Raw genomic sequence first — 23,585 nt, 5'->3', positions numbered from 1 at the left:
AACCAATGAAGTTTTTAATACAGCCATGCAGCTCTTCAGAAAAGTTGAGCTTATCTGCTCCATTTCCCATACAGTACGGTGTTTCTGTCCCTTCTGATCAGCTCTGTAAGCTATACTAGGATCAGTCTATTGCATTTAGTTGTGAACAGAAAATTGAATATCTAAATCTGTCCTCAGCAATATTATGAAAACAAATTCTGCCATTGCGTGAAAATGGGGACTCCCAAGAGTATTAGGGATGGTTATGTGACATGGAAAATCCATATGAATGTAAATATGACTGTAGGATATTTAATCCTTTTTTTATATATATTATTTTATTGGAGACTGGAAGTAAACATTTTTATGCCACATATAGCATACCCTAAAACATTGACAATCGGTAATTTTAAGGAAAATCTACAAGCACTGTGTTATAGCTCATTTTTTTCATAGAGATGAAATGAAATAAAATATACTGTACTCAGCAAGTCTAAAAACTCTACAATACCAAAGAACAAGTCCTTGCTATTAATCAGAAACCATTGCTGTGCAATTACCGTGGGGAAGGTGAATGTGATAAGCAGAAGAGTCCTGGCTTCATCATTTTTATCAATGATAACAGTCTGGAACAATGTTGATATAAAATAGAAAAATGGTCCTTGTTGCACAATATCCTATCAGACTTCCAAGCTGCAAAATCTCCTTGTTGAATGGAACTGTAGAAAAGAAACAAGTACAAAGTACTTTAACTTATGAGGTCCCAGATCAGGATCCAGTCATTAAATGCTAGCTGCTTTCTACACTGGTGGAACAAAAATTCTGTTTTGTTCCATTTTTTTCTCCACTTTTGGCTGAATTTAGGCTACCCTAAATGTTTCTCTGCTCCGTTTCTAGTTACAAAATGCACACTTCTCTAAACAGATGCATAAACTGAAGGAGAAATGTCCTGCCTGACCTCAGCTGCTGGAGCAGGGGCGCCCCAGGGCTTTTCCCCGTCTCACACAGGCATTTCCTCCCCTCTGCAGTGGTTTCCCCTTCCACCTGCAGTCCCACAGATATTATTACAAGGAAATTGCCCTGCCCAGGCTGGAGCACTGTGTACAAATCTGGGCCAGGGTTTCCCTACTTGTTTCTGTGAGACCTGTGTGGAAAATCATCCCAGGGAATGTCCAAGTCCCAAATTACATCATTGTATTTTTCTGTAGACTTTACAGACTTTGACCTTAAAAACTCCTGTTTTGGTGATAAATTCCCTTTGCCTTTGTTGCAAGGTTTTCTAGTCATCCCTTCCCTCTTACAGAAGCTGTGCTTAGTAGGCTGCCCGTACCATACTGTTCACTTTAGGTGAGGCACTGCATCCTTGCAGACTGTTCTCCTTCCCCAATGTCCTGAAGACTCCAGATGTGCTGTAATATACAAGGTGGTAGGAATTAAAAGCAGCATGGTTTAACATTCTTCAGTAAAAAAAAGTAAAAGATTCTTTTTATTTATTTTTATTTTTTTTTTCCTCATGCTAAAAATACATAATTTCACTTTCTCAGGTACCTCTTCTGGCCTTCATTGGGCAGTCAGAATAATGTGTTTTGGCAACTTGAAAGTCTATTATTTCTTTAAGTAACCTTGTCAGATTTCTGACATCCCTGTATGACATGTTTAAAATGATAATAACAGTGCCATTCATTTTGCTCTCATTCTTTTCTTTCCTAAGACTTTGTTTCAGCAAAAGCAACAACTGCTTCTTGTGGAACACGTAGAATACAGTAGCAAAAGCTGCAATGGTCCAGTTCTGTGATGAATGTGTGCCCCTTGCACAAATTTGCTCATTCACAAGCCACCTTAAGTTAGGACACTGCATCTGTCACTGAAATGCCATTAGAGTTTTGTGTCATTATTTGCTGGCTAAATTGTTCGAACATTTTTCAACTAAATGTGATAGGTTAAAAAAACACCACACTTTTCAGTGACCTTCTTGGGTTTTTAGACTGTGATATGGGAAGCAAGGTGATTGCTCAAAATTAAACCAATCTCTCTCTTTGAAAAAATGGAGCGATTTCAGAAGTCAAAGTTCATCACTTAAAATGACCCACATAAATGACAGATATAAAATGTGGTGCCCTCTGAAATGAAACTCCATGACAGAGGACTCCAGGCTGCTTTGGGTTTTGATTCAGTGATTCCATATCCAGTACATCCCGCTTTTGGTAATGAAAACATAAAGTTCTCATTGTTCATTTTAAGACTCTGAATAGCTTCCACTGCTGCGATATGGCCTGTGCAGGCTGTGCCAGGGGTATTGAAGAATTTCACAATGCATTCTGCCAGGAAAGTGGAGATGTCAAAGTAGGAGCAATGGAATCATTCACATTTTATCATTGATATACTTGATCTGCAACACTTCTATTGTTCTCATTATTATTATTATTTTTTTTATGAACATATGTGAGTATGCATGCATCTCCACTAAAAAAAAAGTCTGAGTGGGGAAAATTATTGTGCTCTAAATAATAATTTTGCAAGTGTGTAATTTATATGCAAACTGTTTCCTGACAGTGACAGCAAGAATGACTGAATTTAGTTAAAAGAAAATAAAAAAATAAAAAATTTGCCAATTAAATGATTATAAATCCCTGTGCAGATAAATGGGTAAATTCTACTGTCTGTCTACAGTCGCAGCATCTTCTTCTGTGAATGAACCTTTCAGATTCTCTCTCTTTTTTTTTTTTTTTTTTTTTTTTTTTTTTTTTTCCTCTTTTGATTATCAGGAGTTACACGTCCCTTTGGTTAACAACTCTTTACCAAAAGGTCAGTGAGTGGGTGCGATAGGGAAAGAAAAACTTCTGCTCACATCTCTCTTCCTTCATTCCTGGGTGGAACAGTGCAGCTCTGCAGCCTTCACGTGCAGAGGCAGCGCCCCCTAAACCACAGTGCTGCCTCTGTCAGAAGATGCTGTCTCCCTGTAATTATTTAATGGAAGAAAGCCACAGTTTAATATTTGTCTCTAGGTTAAATTCAGACCCACTGGAATTAGTGAGAAATAGAAGTAAGCCATAGAAAAACTTTCATTTATAGCATCCTTGTTGCATAACCAAACACCATGTGCATTGGCAGCTAATGCAAACTCCTTTAACTGAAATACCACTTTCCTATGAGATATCTTAAATTTATTTAAAAATTACTCACACATGAAATGTTATAATACAACCAAAGGTCTTTATCTATTTTTGACAAAATACTGTGGGCAATCATGAAGAACCTGGGCAAAGGGGTATTTGCATTGTACTGCAAAATAAATAATAGTTTAATTTTTGTGGACTTATCTTGGTTTCATTCTAAAGATGAAGGTATGCTGTCTTTAGAAAATGTTTTATCTCTAAATTTTCGTTTTCAGGCAGTGTTTCTTAAATGACCTACAAACTAATTAATTTTCCCCTTGAAAATGTTGATTTCCCAATGATCACTAGCTCTCAGAAGTATAACAAAAAATAATGTTCTTACGTATATGAAAAAAAAAATCATTTAATACAACAGTCCTTTTTTTAACACAAAGCTTCCTTTTATCTAGAGCTACCAGTGTTTCTGAAGGATTACTAAATATGCATTACATGTTGACAATGATTACTGTGTGTCCAAAATTGCAAGCTTTAATGAAAATTTCATCCAGAGGAAGCTGCACAACTGTGGCTTTATTTTGCAGAGAAGCCACGGAATGGAAGTTCACCAGTTTCATTTTATATCAATGGCAATTGGCACTTAACTCCCCCAGGGTTTTTAAAATCTTAACAAGAAGTACTAAACTTCAGCACACATTGTAAGATGAGGAAAGCAACTATTTGTAACAAAACTTAGGTTTTAGTTCTCTTTTGCCACCAACACAGCTAAAGAGGAAAAATGTAACTGCTTTAGCCATATGTAACCACTGGCGTTGTTACCACCAAAGCCCCAGATCCTGGGAGGAAACATACCCTATTTTGTCACAATGAAGAGAACTCGAACTTTTGATCACAAGTTTCCTTTTCTACCATTTGTGCCTCACTGTTCTGCTGCCTCTGCTGCAGCTGGGGCAACTGCTGCACAGGGAGGAGGAGGGTGTGATATGTCACTGCTTCAAAACCCTCTCACTGGGAGCTTGATGTCTAATATGCCTAAAAATAAACATATGAAATATAATATGCTAAATATATCAGTCTCTGAGTACTTTAAGCAAATTTGAAGTTAACTTTATGCCTTGGCTATGTATTATGCCTTCCCTTCTTCTCTGTTAGCAGCCTTCCTCAGTGCAGCCAGTGCAAAAGAGATGCAGCAAGAGATGAAACAAACTATAACCTTTCTTCTTGTCTAAGCTCTGATCTCTCCTACAAACTGTTGATCGCTAGCTCAGTAACCTCACCTATAAATTCTTCTCAATAAATTTTACACACAGCAGGTTTGCTAATCTACAGTTTAAAATATTCCCAATTTAGCATGAATTACTTCCTGTACTAAAAAAGCACAGAAGATGAAGGATACTTGTGGTGCGTATTTATACACTTTTAATAGCCAGGCAGTAGGGAAAAACTAATGAAAGTTCATCTTCCCATTTATTGCAGCAGATGTATTTAGAAAGGTATGGTTATAAATTAAGATGTTGCCCACAATTAGTATTTAGCTGTTAGACTGCCAGCTTTTTTAGTTAAGCATGTTTTATAACGGATGTGCTAACTTTTGGAGAACTAGCAGACTTGTAAGTCTTTGGGGGCAGTTTATATTGTTTTTCCCTTTATACCATAAGCTTCTATATAAAAAAAAAAAAAGTGTGTTCTGTTGCTCTCATAAATCTCAAAGCCCAGTAGGAATATTGTAAAATTGCAGTTCAGTGTTTAATGTTCATGCAAGTCCCATGGTATGGTTGATAAATAGTGGGGGAGGATGAGAAGTGCTGGTGATATGCCTTTATTATTAATGCTTCTCCCCTATTGTAGATTAAAAACCTAACCCAACTGCTTTCAATTTTCTGAAGCTAATTTCTGCAGCTCACTGACCTTTCGGTGTGTTGAGCATTTCCTTATTTTTCAGGGTGGTACACTGTTTGTTTTTTTTTCTATTCCAACTACCACACATGTCCCAATTAGCAATGCTTTCTCTTCTTTAGGTGCCAAATGGATTGTTTAACACAGACCAGAAAGAAAGCGTGTGAGAAAAAAAAATAAAAAAATCACATAATTGCTTATCACTGGACAGTCTTAAGGACATCCCCATTTCCCCGGGGAGGGGGAGGGAACAAATAGGTGGGATATGTGGACTTATGAGAGTGGTGTAACAAAATGCCCATGAATCACAGCTGTGGTATACCATTGAGCTCTAGGTTGAACATTTTGCTTCCTAGGAATTCAGTGACCCCAAGGAGACCTATGCTGTTTGCAGATTGGAATATGTGATTATCATTTCTGCTTGGCATGCATATGTGTTACATGGTGTGTAATGCACAATGGGTTTTAAGTTCACATCAATTCTTATTACGTTATGGATACTGTTTACATTAAATGTATTTTTGTGATGTCTTGATTTTAGAACATGGAATTAAAATGTACCTGTGGTATCCTGTTGCTTAATTTGTAGTTTGATTAAAACTTATGTCTGAATTTCATATACTTCACTTAGCAAAAACTACCAGTTGATGGATTAATTTATGCTAATTTGCTGTGCTTCACTATCAGCAGTTTTTCAGCTGTATGTGTTCCCTGTGGGTCCCAATGGTCTACTAATTTAACTGCTTATTGCAATACATGTACACTTGTCTTGGAAAACTTCTTGAATTGCTTCTTTGATTGTGCTTACATTGGTCTTAATCTTATTTTATTTTATTTTTTTCTTCAGCTGTCAACTAAGCCCTAATCTCTCAAAGCTTCTTGCTTTGCTTGTTTTCTAGCTTAAGTATTAATGAGCATCATTTTACTTTCAGTGCTAATTGGTCAAGTAGTTTCCAAATTATACCGTGGGCTCAATCCTTAACTTAAAAGACTTTGAAAGGATGGCCAGATAAATCACGTAAATTAGGCAACTGAATGCAATTAAAGAGCTATCCTTACTAGTGGTAGCTTCCAAATTTTGTTTTCTAAAATTGAGGGTGAGCACACCCTCAAACGTGTTGCGCCCATTGGTTAACTACAGAGATTCGCCATGTGAACACACAAGTCCAAATGTGCCTGGCTGAATTGACTGTTTGCGGTGTTCACGCAGTGAGTGCTCATGTTCAGAGAAGTCCTCTTTCTGTTACCCACAAATGATATTTTTAAAAGGTATATTTAATACTCTGTGATCTTAATGCAGACTAAAGTTACAGCAGGCCTTTTGCAAGTAAAGAGGCTCTAAAATGAGACCTATTGGAAATTCCCTTTTACCTCTTAATCAAATATTAACCTCATCAAGAACATTTAAATACCTAAATGTTGATTTAAAAGAAAGCTTCCGTTGTATCTAAAACAGTGCATTGTGGGCATTGTGGACTTTAAAAGGACATGGAAAATCACTGTCAGGGGAGAAATGAGTTACAAATCCCAATGTTAATTTTTTTTATGAGACATATAAGAATCCATTTCCAGATAACAAGCTGTCTGTGCTTCCCTGCTGAGTTCCGTTCAATGGGAGAAGCATCAAACCCCAGATTATCTATACGAAGCAAGCCCATTTTTCAAGTCGTAATTTTTTAAGCACGCATTAGTTAAAGCAGATCCATAATCCCCCATCAATATTAACTTTCATCCTGGGAAATGTACAAAACCCTTCATAAACATCAGGATTATTTCAGTCTGCTGTTTGTTTTATCTGATGGAATATTAAAAATCAAACGGGGAATGTTTTTTAGTTTATTCTCTGTTTTTGAAAATCAGATTATCTGATGACAAACGTTAAAAATCCTCACGTGTCATATTTGTGTTACTTGCATTATTTGTAACTATGTATTTCACAGGCCTTTTGTTTAATGAGTTCAATTAATCAATATGACTTGAATATGTACATTCCATAGGTAAAGGGATCGGCAAGATTTCAGAAGCAGTAAACCCCACCCAAAAGTTTCACCCCATTGAGGCACTTGAGCCTGGAACTGAATATACAGTTCGTCTAGTGACTAAGAATTGGGTTGATAACAATAGCATTTTTGAAGATGTAATTGAGACAAGGGGGAGAGGTGAGAAATGAAACCCTTCAAGGTGACAAAGATTTCTTTTGAATGTCAGTAAATGTTGACGTTTCATGTGACATTGTGCAGTGGAAGTGTACCAAAGACATTATTGCATCATTATGTCCTGTGGTTTTAAAGTTGACTCTTGCAATTAAGTCCCATAGGAGTGTAAACAAGTCTGTGCTTTAACTGAAGCACAAGAGCCTAGAACAATTACAAACCCTTACAAAACATAGCTTTACCTCCTATGTGATATTGAAAGGCTATTGCTGTGATATAACCCATTTTAAATGTGCCAGTCCAGTGCTTTGCATGCATCAGGTGCACTTTTAACTCTGTTTCTTTCACAAAACTGCTTTTGCATGAGAGGCTTAACAATTCTCTGTTCAGCTTTCCTATTTGGCATTAATCCTTTGAGTCAAATACTCTCTCAGAATTACCTTCCCAAAATGTCTATATTGTGCCCTGTAGACAGCACATTCACCTGAAGTCTAAGAATGTCACGCTCTGGACATATTTCTGTCTTGTATTTCTTTAAGTTGAACACAATAAGTAGCAATAGTCTGATTCAATTATGATTCAGTGAAGAAAATGTTATGTATTCATTTTATGGCAGATGTTGCCATTTTCCTCTGATTGATGTCTTTGTTTTTGTTTTTTGTTTTTTTTTGAACTCCTCTTCTGTTTCATGAAGCCTATGCTGGCATTTACGATGGGATTTCCACCCAGGGGTGGTTTATTGGACTGATGTGTGCCGTTGCCTTACTCACGCTACTGCTGCTAACTATTTGCTTTGTCAGAAGAAATAAAGGAGGAAAATATTCAGGTAAATTAATTTATTGTCCTTCCGCTATGTTCGCATGCTAACAACAAACATTCTTCAGACTTTTATCTCTGGAGACTGCAAAGCCACAAGCAAAAACATCCAATTAGGTTTTGTAGCTTTTGATAAATATCCACAGAATGGATTTTAATGAATAGAAGTGAAACCATGCTCTCTGGGTGAGACAGTGCTGTGCGCTGGTCAGAGATCTAGCTCAGGCCCTCGATATTGCTTTTTGAATCTTTCAGTGCTTAATCCACCCATAGAGGCTTTTCACCAGCTGCACTTCTGAGCCTCCCTTGGCTGGGACATGTGCACACTTCAGCCTGATAAATGCTGCTTAACTACTGCCATAACTTCCATGTGCAGCCAAACTGCTGAACAACAGGATGTTTTGCTAATCATAATTCTTCAGCTTTCAAAGTGACGAGTAAGGATTTATGTGTAAGCACTTGCCAGCTTTCTTAACAATTCAGTGGAGGCACCAAGCTCTCAGTGGAAGCATGCTTGTTGGGTACTGTCAGACACATAGGGCGAGATGGTGCCCTCAGGTTTAGGCTGTAGGTAATGACAGGTGGTTTTCCCATTGTGCCTGCAAAACAAAAAGTCCACGACGGAACACGGCATACAGATCTGTGCTTTATTTTATTTGTACAGTGAAAGAAAAAGAAGATTTGCATCCAGATCCTGAAGCTCAATCAATAAAAGATGAAATCTTTGGGGAATATAGGTAAATAGGACCTGCTTTAACAAGCGTTTCTGTTTGTTGGGCTTTTGTTTGTTTTCAGATGTCATCTTTATTTAGGACATTTTTTCTAGCATGCAAGTAACTCTATTTTTCATTTTCAAAGCAAACCTGACAGGAGCGGATAATAGTAGGGATATACAGGTATATCCAGTATACTTAAGTCCCCCCAGGTTGAGATATAAGTAAATGTTGATGTATCAGTGGTCATTTTTCATTTTTTATTATTATTATTTAGCATTGTATGAATAATGTAAATATATTTGATAATTTGGGCATCCTGCGCTGACGTTCACTGAAGAAAGACATAGAAAGAATTCTATGTCTTCAGTGGACTTCTGAAAGCCAGTCATGCCTCATCATGTAACATGGGGGATGTTCATTTTGTGGAATAAAACAAATAAAAGTCTGAAATACTGTAAGAGATGACAAAAACAAACAAATGAGCAAACAAAATAAAACACCTCACTACAGAAGTTTCTGTAGGAGAACTGAAATAATCACTTTGTCTGCTATAAAATATCTAAAACTTGCAATATCATGTAAGTGTGGTATGAAGAAAAAAGCATTGATATAAGAGCCATGCTGGCCTTAAAGACATAAAATTTCTGGTGAAATCCCAGTTATGTATACTACATTATTTGTACTGGAATAGGCTTTTTTTTTTTCTGCATAATTTCATCTTTATTTAATTTTTAATGCTTTCTAATGGGACAAATATTTAGAAAGGTAAGAAAGTCCTGAGGTTAATAACTTCAACCCCCTGTCCTTTCCCCTCAAAGTCCAAACTTGTCTTTTTTTATAAATAGAAATGCCATGTACAGAAGAGTAGCAAATATTTTTACTGTATAGATTATACATGTAGTTGATTATCTGCTGAAGAGGTAAAGTTCAGGTGCATTTCTCTGTCTTTCCCTATATAATGTTACCAAAGCTTTCACACTGAATTGGCGTTAGAAAGGACAGTTCCTGAGTAATTATGTACCTGGTTCAGAGCCCTATTATTTTTTTTTTAATTTTTCTTTTAATCTACCTTCCCCCTCCCCTTTGCGTATGATTATTTTTGAGAGCTGAAAGCATGTTTAGAATATGCAGACACATCTGGAACGTTTCCTTTACCCTCAGCCCCTGTCCAGCTTCAGAGGCAGGGGCAGACTTTAGCCATGTGGGTGAGCAGCCTGCAGGATGTGGCCATATGTATGGCCATAAGACCTCTCTCTACAGTTAAGATGGGTTTCACCGTCATTTTTTATTGAGTGAGCCAAGGCACTGCAAAATTTTAACTTCCTTTTAACAAAAGTTAAAAATGGCCTTTAGCTGAAAGCGTTTTCCCAATTCTTTAGCGATAAGTAAAGGTCAACCAAATGTCATGTTCAGTCAGGAGATGTTAGGCTGCTTTGGTTATTCTTCTGTGTTGCTATTAGGATGAATAGATAATGTAATTTCCTCTTTTTTTTTTTTTCCTTAGTTTTGATGGTTTGTCCATTTCCAAAAAAAAAAAAAAAAAGTCATTGAACAAATATGACATATGAGCAGATTAATATGTTATTAATTCTGATAATCAGACCATCATACCCATGAGAAATTCAGCCATACAATAGGTCAGTGCAGATGAACTGGCTGATATCCACTGGACAAAGCAGAACTCATGTTCATGTTGTTCTCAATATACAACCCACAGAGAAATGTTCCTTTGCTCTTCCCTCCCGTTTTCACAGTAGAAGAGCAGTTTCCATGCATGCAATCAAAGGCTAGATTTTTGGAAAGGCATTTCTTTGTTTTGTAGTGACAGCGATGAAAAGCCGCTGAAAGGCAGCCTCCGGTCAATTAACGGGGACATTAAAGCCACCGAAAGTGCTGATAGTCTGGTAGATTATGGAGAAGGGGAGCACGGGATGTTCAATGAAGATGGTTCATTTATTGGAGCTTATTCTGGATCTAAGGAAAAAGGATCAGTCGAAAGCACTGGGAGCTCTACGGCAACTTTTCCTCTGCACGCGTAAAATACTAGTGAGAAGATTCATGTTTAATTGTGCTATTTATCTTGATTAGTACTCCACAGTTACCACAAGTGATTGGAAGCAGGTTACCAATTGAGACAGTCAGGAACCTGACATCCAGGTAATAGAAAAAAAAGTCACTGCCACTAAGAGATGATTTTTGAGACTTTTCCATCCTAATTTTCAGGTGTTTTATTCTAATTGAAACACAACAAAACATTCTTTATTATACAAAATGTATCACTCAGTCCTACCAAAATGGAATTTCTCAGTGTTACATATGTATAGTTAACTGCTTTGCCATGTTTCTTAGGTTTGGAATATGTTTCTCTGTATAGCATATTTTTTTTCTTGTTTGGCTGTTGTCACTTTGTACATACATTTATACATACTATTCCCTCGTGTATCATGACCTCAGAATTACTGAAGTCAGAACAGAACAAGGAAAGTGAACAAAAAGACAGGTTACTCTGCAAAGTGACATAGTGCATCCTAATGAGAAAAATGATATTTTAAACTACTTAAGAAATATATTCTGTATATTATTTTTTTTCATAAATACATAAACTCCTTTGCTTTTGATATTCTAAAATTATTTTAGTGGTTACAGTTGACTGCAATTATCAGTACTTTGAAATGCAACTTTATCCACAGAAAATATGCTCTGAAAAGATGAAGCTCTGGCCTTGTGGATAAATCTTCTGTCCAGTAGCTGGCACTATTTCCTTAAATAAGTTAAGCTGCAGTAACTTTCCTGTGGCAAGGCGAAACAGGGTTCCCATACACCATCATTGGAAATTATTTTATTTTATTTTATTTTATTTTATTTTCCTCAGTCTCTGCAAGCTGCGTTTCTAAGCAAAGCGCTTTTTGTCCGTCTCATATCTGTATATTTGTGTGCTAGCATACATTTCATGGAGACGTTGTACAGATGATATTAATATTGACACAAGTGAAAATTAGCCTTGTTTTATTTTGAAATGAGACATGTTGCTAGCATGGGTCTGTATAGCTGTGTAGGAATAGAATTGCTTCTCAGTATGAGTTTCAGCCAGCAAAACTAGTTTTCGACAGAGTTGTGTGTATACCAGTCATATAAATTTTACTTCCTTTTAGGGTCCCATAAAATAAATCTACCTGGCTTTTTGAGAGATTGTTTATTTTCACCAGATCATTGTTAAATAAACAAAGGCAAAAGCAAAGAGAAAATATTATGGCATAGTTTCTTTTATATTTTGTTTACTGAATGCTGGTTTAAATCTGGTTCTGTTCTTTTCCAGTTCTTTCCACTACTAACTCAGCAAAGCTGTACAGCACATTTTTTTGGTCTTTTTCTATTGGAATCTCCTGATTTTCTTTAAAAATATTTGTATTTTGAAATATGCTTATTTGAGTTGAGCGTTAATATTGTTTCATTTCTTTTTGAACTTAAAAGTGACCATAACTTCAAGTTAAATATTTTTTAAAAACTTACTCTAGGAGGTCCTAAAAGCCATTTTATGTTATGGTATTAATTAGGGAAATATCCCTGATGGCTCCTTCATGGTCTCCATTACTTCAGTTGAAGAAAGAGAGGAAGCAAGGATTACTCACATGGTTATGGGTTTACAGGTAATGCCGACAACTAAAGCTCTGTTAGTCGCACAAAGAAATGTACTTGGCTGGCAGAGGAAAGGCTGTGGACCACAGGCAGCTAACCACGCATGTGGGATCCTCACTGGGCAGCTGGACTGTCAGATGTGCTCAGTGATTTCTGAACATAGGAAGGGGTCTTTGGTGCTCAGTACTTTGAATATGTTTCCTTTTTTTTTTTTTTTTTTTTTTTCTTTTAAGGACCTTTCCTGCAGCCTCTGTTTTGAAAAAGCAAACCCCAAACAGCCATCTCAAAACAAAAGCAAACAAACAAAAAACACCCTGAACCCTAACTGTCTGAGCATGGCAGGATGAGCAGGAATCTACCCTGAATCCAAAACAGTTCCACTCCATGTCCATGACCCCTGTGATGTGAAGGACTTGACTGAGTCATTCATTATTATTTTTTTATTATTTATAAAGTTTTTTTTTTCTGTGTTTCACTCAGTTCAAATGCTGAGGAAGCCCAAAGTCATCTTCATTTAATAAATAAATAAATAAATAAATCTTCATTTGTAAAGAATGGAGGGCATAACTAGAGAAATGTGAAAACTGGCATCTTGTCAACAGAGACATTTCCCACCAGCATCTTTGTCTTCATCTGGTCTTTTGTAGCCCAACCCGGATGAAGCCTAAGAGGTGCTGAGGCTTGTGACAGCCTCTGTTACAAGCTTCTTCTTGTTTTAAGGTACTTCCTCCAGGAATCACCTGCACTAGTGCAAGCTACTGCAATGTACTGCCATTGTTTTGTTTCCTGTCATTTGCATTTAAATGTTTTGTGTTTCAAATTGAGATATTTCTGCTGATACTTAAAAATTTTAAAAGTGAATTTTAAAGTGTAAATTTTAAAGTGAATCCCCAAATCTTCTATCTCCCAGCCACTGGAAATCTCTAGGGGTGAAAGCGGGGCCACTTGCAGCTTTCTCCAGTCCTTGGAGAAATAGATCCTAAAACACCAGTCTGCACATACCAAGGATTCATCTCCATCTCACATTGCTCCTCACCTTCCTTAGCCTCACCTTCCCTAGCCTGCATAAGCTTACAAAATCCCTTGGCGTTTCCTGGAGGGGCACTGAGAGAGAGTCATTAGTGAAAGATGTTCAAGGGATAGTCAAGGAATAGAATGAGGGCAGGCTTCCCCCATGTTTTCACAAGCTTCCCTGTGCAGAGCTCGAGAAGGGCTGAAACAAACAGAGCTTTCCCACCCGTGGGATCCTCACCCAGGACCCTCCTCAGCGCAAGGCTGGATGCAACCAATCAACAGTCATGGTCATATTTTCTTGTACTCGGGTTGATGCAGATCAACCAGCCTCATTGTCCCAGAAAACACCTATGTTAAACAGACACAAATTTCAAATCATATTAGCGAGTGTCAAATTATCGAAGAATGAATAAATCCCCTGTGCTATCACTTGCTCTGTTGCTGCTAAGAGATGTTTATGACATTCCTGTGATGTGCTACTCATCTGTGCTGGTATGAGTGCTTTTTCTATTAAAATTTTAATTCAGATCCTTAAATCTTAATGTTAGTGTTTCATTATGCCTCAGGGCCTAAAAATCATACAGTGACAAAAAGATGTGCAATAGAATTTGTGCAGTGTGCGCTGACTTTTGAGGAATATGCCCAATGAATATTAACCAAATGGCTGAAACTCCCAGGGAGTCGAACTCACAGGAACGTTTTTCTCTTTTCCAGTCATTTCTTTTCCATTTACTTTTTTTTTTTTTTTCTTTTTTTTTTTTTTTCCTTCTCTATTGTCATTTTATTTTTTATTGTAAGGACACCACTCACACAGCGTATTTTAAAGTGTAGGATACGAAGGGATTTTTAGAGATTTGTTTTCAGAAGTAAAATACCAGAACAAGCTTACACCTTCCCAAGCAGATTTCTGTGATTGCCAAGAGATGGGTTCAATTTTTGTCCAGGGCACGTTGTTACAGGTGAGAGGAAATGTGGCCATGCAGGTTGAATGAAAAGTGCCACCAGCTGTACAGCTGTTCCAAAATAGTCTGTTAATCGAATATCATATTTTTGCTCCACCCAGGTATATTTATTAAAATGGAATGATAAAGTCAGCCATGTCAGATAGGTAATTATTAATTCCCTGGTTCCATAGGTGTTCACTTGGTTACATTTGGCTCTGCTGTGCCACTTCTGCTGTGGTATTTCTGTGCCACTCTTCAGCAGAGAGTTGCATATGGGGCTGAGCATCAAACCTCCTCTGGGGCTGGATCCATAGTGAGAGTAGGATTAAAAATCAAAACAGAAAATGGCTTTTCTCTATGGATTAAAATGTTTGTATGTGTAGCAATATAAAAACATCTGTAATGCAAGTTAAAATGGATTTAAATAGCATATCATTTAATGTTTTCTGTTATGTTATGTTCTTATTATACAAATTTTAATGAGTAGCTCTTTTCTCTGCTGCTTCCATTGACTTAATGGGTCAGATCCAATGCATAAATGGTTTTAATAAAACTTTTCAGGCCAATATTCTTTTTGAAATGCAAACAAATATTAGCACAATCTTTCTATACAAAGGTTGTTTGGGTGTTTTTTGTTTGTTTGTTTTTACGGTAATTCCACATGTAGTTTTGTAAACTAAAATTAGAGTGACATTCACTGATCCTTTGACACTTCTGAATGGAAATCTCATCATAACTTTTTATAGCTGTTATATTGCAGGTGAGTGGTAAGTCTAGATTAGTTCAAGAAAGAACAGACAGTAAATGTCTGTTTATTAACAGACAGTAAAATAAATAAGTAAAGATAGTTCTTCACGGCAAGAATATTTCCTTTCTTTGACAACGGATCAAGCCCTCAGCTGCATCTCTTTAAATGTGTAGTGTTTCAGAGTAAGGTGTACAACAATGTTGGAGTACCAGTACATGTTTACATTGCAGCTCTGTATCTTTCACCTAAAAATTTCAACAACACAATGAAGCAAGCGAGTTTTGTGATCTGCACTGGTTTGTTCAGCTGTCATGCAGGAAACAATGCGTGGGTTTGAGCCAAAGCATACTGTCTGTTTCATTTTTTTTATTATTATTTTTACTTTAAACAAGATACTTTGTAATTTCATGAGAAAAGATCAAAGCAAATGTGGTGTCGCCGTTAATGTTCCTTTTTGAGCTAAATGTTAGTGTGCATTTATTAAAGTTTAGAGAAACGTGTTGTACCGTAGTGGCTGTTTGTATCATGCATACGTGCACGTATGGTTTTAAAAGATATTTTCATTTTACATGAAATTCAACTTTGCTAATAAAAGTTTGACTTGATGTAATCTTCAAAAGCCTTAGCTGCAATCAGCAGGTTTGTTTTGGTTTTGTGTGTGTGGTGGTGGTGGTTTGGTGATGGTTTTTTTTTGGGATAATATTTATTTGCCAGTATCCATCCTTAACCTCTGCAGCTTGTGGTGGGTTTGTGTGGCTGCAGACAGACAGTCTGGCCTGCCCCTCACCAAAGCAGGGCAGAACCTGAGCTGCTGGCACCTTGAATCCAAGTGACTTATTCATTTCGTGGCACAATATTTTCCTGGACCGAACTATCATTCTCTATAGTGGCAGCACTTATATAATGAGTTATATATTCTGGTTGTGTCAGTAACACCACATAACCCCCTAAGCACACACAGTGTTAACCCAAATGGCAAGTGAAATACCTGCAAGAATAACATTATCAGTATTAATATACACTTAAACCTGGTAATTCCCTCTCTTTCCTTCTCTTCCCACATGGAAATCCCCAATTATGCTAAAAGTCTGAAATCTAAGTGTATTTATTTTATATAAATTTATAATTTATATATTTATTGTTTATTTTGCTGAGGAAATTAGAAAAAGGTTAAAATATCTGTAGTTCTTTTGCTGATAAGTTTTAAAATGGTTATCTCGCTTTTTTTTTTTTTTTTTTTTTTTTTCCCCTCATAATATTCAGAAAAATATGATTTCTTTATTTCTATGTTGCCTGTCCATGGACAAAAGTTAACCAGGCAGCGTTACACCTACCCTACACCCAAAACAGTAAAACCACTGCTATTGAGAACTCATTAAAAGTCATCAGACAAATCTGTGACAGCTGATGTTGCTACCAAATCCATTAAAAAAAAAAAAAAAAGAAAAAAAAAGAAAAAAAATGCTCCTTAGCAGAAATCTGAAAGATCTAGTCTGTGCTCAAGTGTGAGACATGAATTGCTCACTGCCTTCTAACCCTGGGGTGTTTTCTGTACTATCCTGAGAATATTTATCAGGGAGAGAAATGCTCGTCTCTCTCTGTCTCTATGTCTCTCTCTCTCTCTCTCTCTCTCTCCCTCTCTTTCCTTCTTTCTCTCTTTCTCTTGCATTTAGCTATTTCACTTTAGCAGAAAGGTTTCAGGACTTTTCTAATGCTTTCTTCATCTGCAAAAACTCCTGAATATCTTCAATGTAGATGCAGGAACCAGCAGGACCGTGCTAACAAGCATTCACCTTTCAGGAAGGTATCAAGGACATTCCACACTTCCATTATTATTCATATTCTGCAATAATGAGATTTATACTTTTCCCAATAACATAATGGAGAGAAAAAGTCTTACAATCATGTGCTTCACTGGAGGGAGAACAAAGTGGCGGCTGCCACCGCCAGAAGCCTGGGCTGCAGGTCCCAGCCCTGCTGCCCCCGTGGCACCCAGCCTGCACATCCTCAGCACAGGCTCGAGGAGATGATACAGGACCACCGTGCTTGGCTTTGGTGTTTTGCTTTTAATACTAATTTGCCATTATTGGTGTTATTTTGAGTGCAGAGCATAATTTCTAATTTAAAAATCTTATATTCTGTCCTCAATAGTACAATAAAATGTCATTACTTTTGGACTTCTACCATCTGTTAATGAGCTTGAAATTCAGAAGCGTTCATTTGTCCCTGTGGAGAAATACCACCAGCCCCACTCATCGGCCCTTTTCACCCGAAATTCATGAGCTCTGCAGGTTTGGAATCTTATTCAGTAAGACCTAGGCAATGTTTCTGACATGCTCAAAGCCAGTGCCATGGCTCAACTTTTCTTCTTTCTTTTTTTTTTTTTATTTTTTTTTATTTTTTAAATTAAAAAACAAAATAAAGAAAGAAAAAGAAGGGAGGAGAAATAACTAAGAAATGCTTAGATTCCAGATTTAAAAAAAAAAAAAAAAAAGTGACCAAAAACCACACCTAATCACCAAGCTTGGGGAGCACTGAGAGCACAGCCTAAAGGATCAAAAAGCAGAGGGGAATGGAAGAATTGAATTCTTCATGAATTCTTCAAACCGGGAGGACTCTGACTGTGGCTCTGGCTCTCAAAATTGAGAGTTTCTCTGAATGAGCAGCACATGTTCTGACTAATTTTGGCAAAGCTCATAAAAATATGCATTTCTCAATCCTATTATTTATGAGTGTAAATTTGTCTACATCCCTCCCTGCCAAATGGTCTGAACATTAAAATTTTCTCACATCTGCAATTTAAGTTTCCACTTTAGGAAAAGAAACTTTAAACTCAACCAGCTCATTTCATCAGCCTGTTATCAGCACCCATTGTATTTTCAGGTTTCTGTCAGTTTGACAAGACATAGCTGAGCCATTTCTTCTTATAATCATGATAATAACCACTAAAAACTGATGGATTTTTCTGCAGTTGAAAATACAGACTAATTCTTGCCATAATTATCAAGTCTTTAAATGGTAATTGCACACTGTTACCATCTATCCGCTGTCAAATTTATTTCAGTAATTGACCTCCTAGTCCAGGAATTAGAGACAGCCTTTGATTATTGGTTCAATTAGTCTTAAAGCTTCATGTCTCTCTTCTTTTTTTTTTTTTTGGTAGAGCTGGGGTGTGGGGAGGTATCTGAGTTATCCAGGCAGCTGAAGAAGGTACTAAGAACGTTGCTAAATATTTCTTATCTTTATCACTTTCCTACTGTACTCACTGAGACCCATTTCTAACCACTCTATACAGATATATCGAGGTTCTGATGAGAAAATTATTGGCTGGTTTTCTGGTTTTGTGGTTTTCTTTATTTTCACCATATTGTGATGCTTTCCTTGGGCAAGGGAATGAGCTTTACTGCAATGGTGTAGACCACAGCTATTTTCTGACAAAATAAGCCCGTTGGCTATTTCTGCACACTGTGGTTGAGCTGCTGCACCCTAAATGCTCCCAAAAGGAGCTGTTAATGTCAGGCTGGGGCATTGTTCAGTCTGTTTTTTTACAAATGTACCCTTTTACTTATGGGCCCACGTCACTGCCCTGCCTCGAGGAATGTGGTTGGGAGCCTGGGCTGGGGCTCAAAAAGGATATTTCTGCTTTAGGGCTCCACTGTAAGAAGGAGTATTTAGGGATATGTAAGGAGGCCTAATTAGGGCCATCCTATAAGGTTACAGGGAGTTCTTGAAGAAGCTGGTGATCACAGCACAGGTTTGATGTGATGCAGTGTGATGGGTCGGGGTACCCATGGCCTTCCCCAAACACAAACCACTCGTGATTCTCACCACCTTTTCAGTGTCTACACATGGCTGCTTAATAAAACACCTTTGCTCATGGGTATACACACTTGTAGTGAAGTCCCTGCAAAAATCCACCAGCATATAGGAGGCCAAATGCTTTTGTTTGTTTCCTTTTGGTTCCTTTACTCTGTGGAACCCATGTTTTCTAGCAAGAGGAAGGCAGAGATAAGGACATGTGGGTTCCAAGACTGTTGTTAGAAGAGAGGCTTGCCACACAAAACGGTGAGGGCATGGTTTTGGGGCTGGAAGATAAGAAATATTTGTGCTGACTTTGACACCCACAGCCCTGTGAAGATGTGTGCAGCTTTATTTGTTCCTTGCTCTGTGTACAGCAAGAGCAGTGGATTTACGCAGCAGTTTTGGCTCTGAATTTACTCATGTGAATGAAAGAATACGCGTGTCAGCGAGGGCTAAATATAAATGTCTTTTCTTTCTTGCAGCTTATTAACTATTTAGGCACATCTTTGTCCTTTGTCGAAGGGAAACAAAGCCCTGCATGGACTCCCTGACTGGGGACTGGCTGTTTTCTGTGGCACTGTTTGCTTAGTAGCTGAGACAGGAGGCACTGGTCACCTCTAGTGGGCTTCCCTCCCTTCCCCAAGCTCCTTTTCCACACATTTGCACTTTTTTTTTTTTTTTTTCCCTTTGCACATTTTATGCATGGAAATTCAGCATATTACATGAGTTTGTGTGGGAATATATGTTTATGAGTTTGTTGCATGTACACAAATGAGTCTTCCTGTACCAACAAATGAAAATGAGCAGAATAAAACAGAAATCTGCATTCAGGTTTCTACTCCGAGATGAACAGCAAGCAGTAAAATAAAACAACCTTCCCCTGTATGTAACAGATACCTGATATAGAGTTTTTAATTATTTTTTTTACAGCAGTATTTTATTCAGTTCTGCCTTAATTTTAATCATCGGTTGTGATTGCTAAGTTTTGCAATCCACATCCGAGGCTGGCAACGAGAGCAGCGCAGCACAGCTATCTTTCATGCAGCCGTCTTCTGCAGACCAAAACATCTGCTGGTGATGCAAACAGAAGCTGTTCTTGGCTTTTTTAATTTCAGATGCTCACAAACTGATAACTTTTTTTTTTTTTTCTTTTTCATAAGAGGAACCAATTACCAAACACAAACTAATGTAGTCTAGAGTTTCATATTCTGCAGCTTTCACCTGGCATTTCCGCTCCCTGCTATTATCCCAACTCCCTTCTGTTCTTTGCCTCTCGGAGCAGAAAAGCAAGTGTTGCTGTGGTTACACCAGGGAAATAGGCAGATGCTGCAACATGCATGATGACTCTTCCAGGAAATGCTTCAAGATAATTACAAGCAGCAATTGTGCCAGGGATATTGCTTGTTCCTGTGTCTCTTCAGATAATAACTTTTATAACCTCTTTGGCTGTGTCCTCTGGAAGGATCTGAGGACATAGTGATTGTAAGAAATCACCTGAGATTATTATTTCCCTGCTTTTTCTCCCTCCTGGACTGAAAGACAGCCTTCCTTGCACCTCAATAATGTGTGCTCTAACTCTCCTGCCTCCAGTTCTTGAGTTTCAACTGTGTTTCAGCAGCTATTTTTTATTCTCAAAACTTTTGCTGCTTGGGGATTTGAGACTAGACCTTCAAAACAGCTAAAGCATCCCAGTCCAATTCTTAAACCCTTGTTTACCTGTGGCCTAACCTGCAAGTGCCTGACACCCATAGGTATACAAGCACAGATGTATTTTAATATTAAACTTTATTGTCTCCCTGTAGTTCCTTTCCTGGATGTGTGTACCCCAAAGCTCTCAGTCTTAACTGTTCAGAGCACCTCCTGCACGAGCAAGGGAAGGATTACCAGCTGAGCCTCCCTTCTCACGGCCTCAGTTTGGCAGGTTTGACCAGGGCAGAAGTAGCTGGATGATGAGGCAGCAAGACATCGTGTCCAGTTCTCTATGCATTCCCATATTGCTGGGGCTGGGCCTTCACAGGGTCTCCTGGAGGCAAGGACCCTAGGACAACACGTACGTCCTGGGGACCTCTGAGGTTGGAGGAGCTCTTCCTGGATTAATGCTCCAATGGGCAAAAATGGCCAGTGAGATTGGAGTGCTTGAAATAAAATAAATAAATAAATAAATAAATAAATAAATAAATATCCCATAGTGAAAAACCTCCAGCATTAGTTACTGTTCTTGCCTAGCGGTAAAATGTAAAAGCTCTGGAGAGACATGAGATTTAAGACTTTTAAAAGGCATCTTGAGCTGCAGGGTTTCCTCTTTACGAAGATCTAGCTCCTGCCATGGTTGCAAAGGGATGGGCCCAGATCTCTCCCAAGATGTGTGCAGGGAATCCAAGAATCATACACGAGCTTGAGAAATCAGTGGTGGAAACACCATCCCTTCCAAGTGTTCTGTGAGAACTGGCCTTCAGTCAATTCATTCATTACATTATTAAAAAAGCATAAACAATCGGGGAATTCAGAATTCCCCCTCTCTATTGCTTAGCCATTGCATCAGAGTTGCCAAATATATTTTTTCCCCTGTACAAAACAACAAGCTTAGCTGCTTCTCTGAGACTATTCATTTTCACCACATCAGGAACTCATTAATTCTTGATGAGAATTCAAGCATTAATCAATTCTTGATTGAGTTCTCCCCAGAGGGAAAGAGGAGAAACTGGGCCAGATTTGCCTTTTGGCTGCTTTGAGTTCTGTCTCCGACTTAACACACATGGCAACAGTGGTATAATCAGTCTGCTTAGCTTCCACTCCATATCAAATGCATCTTCACAGCAAACGTAGGACTCTGAAGACAATCTCCTTGCTACAGGTAGTGCAGGAGAAAGCTGTCTGATGAGAAGAAAGTGGCCCAAGCCCCTGCAGTGCTTTGCCTTTGCAGACCTCCCGTGGCAGCTGCAGCAGGAATTGGGGAGAATAGCCTGAGGGTTGTTCTGACAGAGGTCAGGTGTGCACCGAGCTGCAAGGAGACCACGGCAATTAATGTGTGTGGATGTTTCTATATATATTTGTGAATTTATATATATAAAGAATACATATATATTGTATATATCTTCCTTTAGCTGGGTTGTGTACTTAACAGCCATACTTCAGGATCCAGCTGGTGGGTAAGGATGCAGAAGAATGCTCTGGGAATCCAAGTCAAGCCTGGAGAGAGTCAAAGCACCTCTATCTTCTGCTGGTCCAAAGTCAAGGTCAGTTTAGATGCAAGGACATCAGATTTCTGCAGCAGGATCTGACAGCAGCCCCTCACTTGCTGTTAAGAAGTCCTTATACTGAAGCTGTTTGCCTCTAGTGCAGATATTACAAGTCTGCTGTCTGCATTAGAGATACATCAAGTCTGATACTCAAACTGAGATTTCCTCATGGTTTCATTCAGTCATGGTATACTGAAGAATTTACATTCAGATTTATACAGCTGACCCACTTCCTTGTAACTGTATTTTGAGAACAAGGAAGTTTCCCTCTGAGATTTGTAGAGCTGTTTAGATAAATTTTACTTGACAGCTCTATGTCATTTATTTTATGACTCTCTTGCAATGAATTAGAAATAATTTACCATTGTGCTAAAGATTTGCCCTATTTTCATAGAGAGCCAAACTTCCTTTATTTTTCTTACACTTCTCATGAAAAATAAAAAGTGATGACTTCAATTCAAGGTGAATTAGACATGGCACAAACTCTAAAGGGATTCTTACAATATATTTAATTTGAGCTGCACTTTCATTGTCAGTTTGCGTATCTCTCAGCTCAGGAGTGTGGATTTTTTTTCAATAAGTTTGCTATTGTTTACTCTTTAGAAAAGGTTTTCTTTGCTTATTTTCTTCCTTTCTTTCCACAGAAAATAGAAGTCCAGTCACAATGCATTCATTAACAATACATTTTGAAATTAAAGTGTTTATACTTTTTTTTTTTTTTTCCTTAATGACTACATTCAGAATTTTGGCATATTACATGAAACAGAAATTTTCCATGGATGACGCTTCATGCCTTTCCCTGATGAAGTGAGGGTTCTGCTATGAGCTCTTACAAGAGGCAAGTGAGAAAGAAGAGAGGACAGCCAGATTTCTTTCTACACGCCTTCTTGCCCCCAGCATTCCAGCAGTGACACTGGCCTCAGCAGCCCTTGTGTATGTCTCCATGTCCATTTACATCGCTTTTTCTTTTTTTTTTTTTTTTTTTTTTTTTTTTCCTTTCCCCTCTGGCTGCTTCAGTGACACAGAATTTCCCTCTTTGCTGGTCTGTAAAACTGTCACACTTTTCAGACCTCAGTCGGCTTTGGGCGCCCAAAAGCAATGCACTGATCAAGGGTGAGGGCAGGGCAACGACGCTGGCTGTCCCCCAGGACGTGGTCAGGAGCAGAGCGGCACCATCCCACGACGTCCCTCTGGACCCTGCGGCTGCCCCAGGCAGAACCACTGGAGCTGGTGTCTGTGGCCACAGCCCTCCCATCCCCTCTGTCATATACATCTGAAAAGCTGGTTTTGTTTCTTTCCTTCCACCCATTCAAAGGCAACCACTGATTCTTTGAAGAGATGGTGGTTAAAACCAGCATTATTTTTTTTCCAGTTTGCTTGTGTTCTGGAGAGTGGTGCCTTTTCAGTGTTGTCTCAGCAGGCTTCAGTGGTGATGATGGTCTCTGCCAAGGCACTGCAGCACCTGGTTTCACCTGTGAATGGCTTTAGAAGAGAGGCATTTCCCAGGGCCTCCTCTGAAAGGAGAGGATC

The 23,585-nt window shown here is 38.2% G+C and overlaps 1 protein-coding gene across 14 annotated transcripts in view; it reads left to right on the top strand.

Annotated features, from left to right (window-relative positions):
• CHL1 (cell adhesion molecule L1 like) overlaps positions 1–15,525 on the top strand; it is a 125,732-nt gene extending 110,207 nt beyond the window's left edge. For 12 of the 14 annotated variants that reach the window (XM_068694328.1, XM_068694324.1, XM_068694320.1 and 9 more), the window contains 4 exons: positions 6,986–7,147; positions 7,836–7,967; positions 8,622–8,694; positions 10,496–15,525. In XM_068694328.1, the coding sequence (XP_068550429.1) occupies positions 6,986–7,147; positions 7,836–7,967; positions 8,622–8,694; positions 10,496–10,712 (584 nt within the window). In that variant the 3' untranslated portion in view covers positions 10,713–15,525. The remainder of the gene's footprint in view (positions 1–6,985; positions 7,148–7,835; positions 7,968–8,621; positions 8,695–10,495) is intronic. The other 2 variants (XM_068694330.1, XM_068694331.1) reach the window with 2 other exon arrangements.
• Positions 15,526–23,585: the final 8,060 nt, after the last annotated feature.

The sequence above is a fragment of the Anas acuta genome, chromosome 11 (assembly GCF_963932015.1).
Source record: "Anas acuta chromosome 11, bAnaAcu1.1, whole genome shotgun sequence".
Classification (NCBI taxonomy): Eukaryota; Metazoa; Chordata; class Aves; order Anseriformes; family Anatidae; genus Anas; species Anas acuta.
Note: the sequence above shows the minus strand (reverse complement) of the source record. Positions and strands in the feature narration are given on the sequence as shown.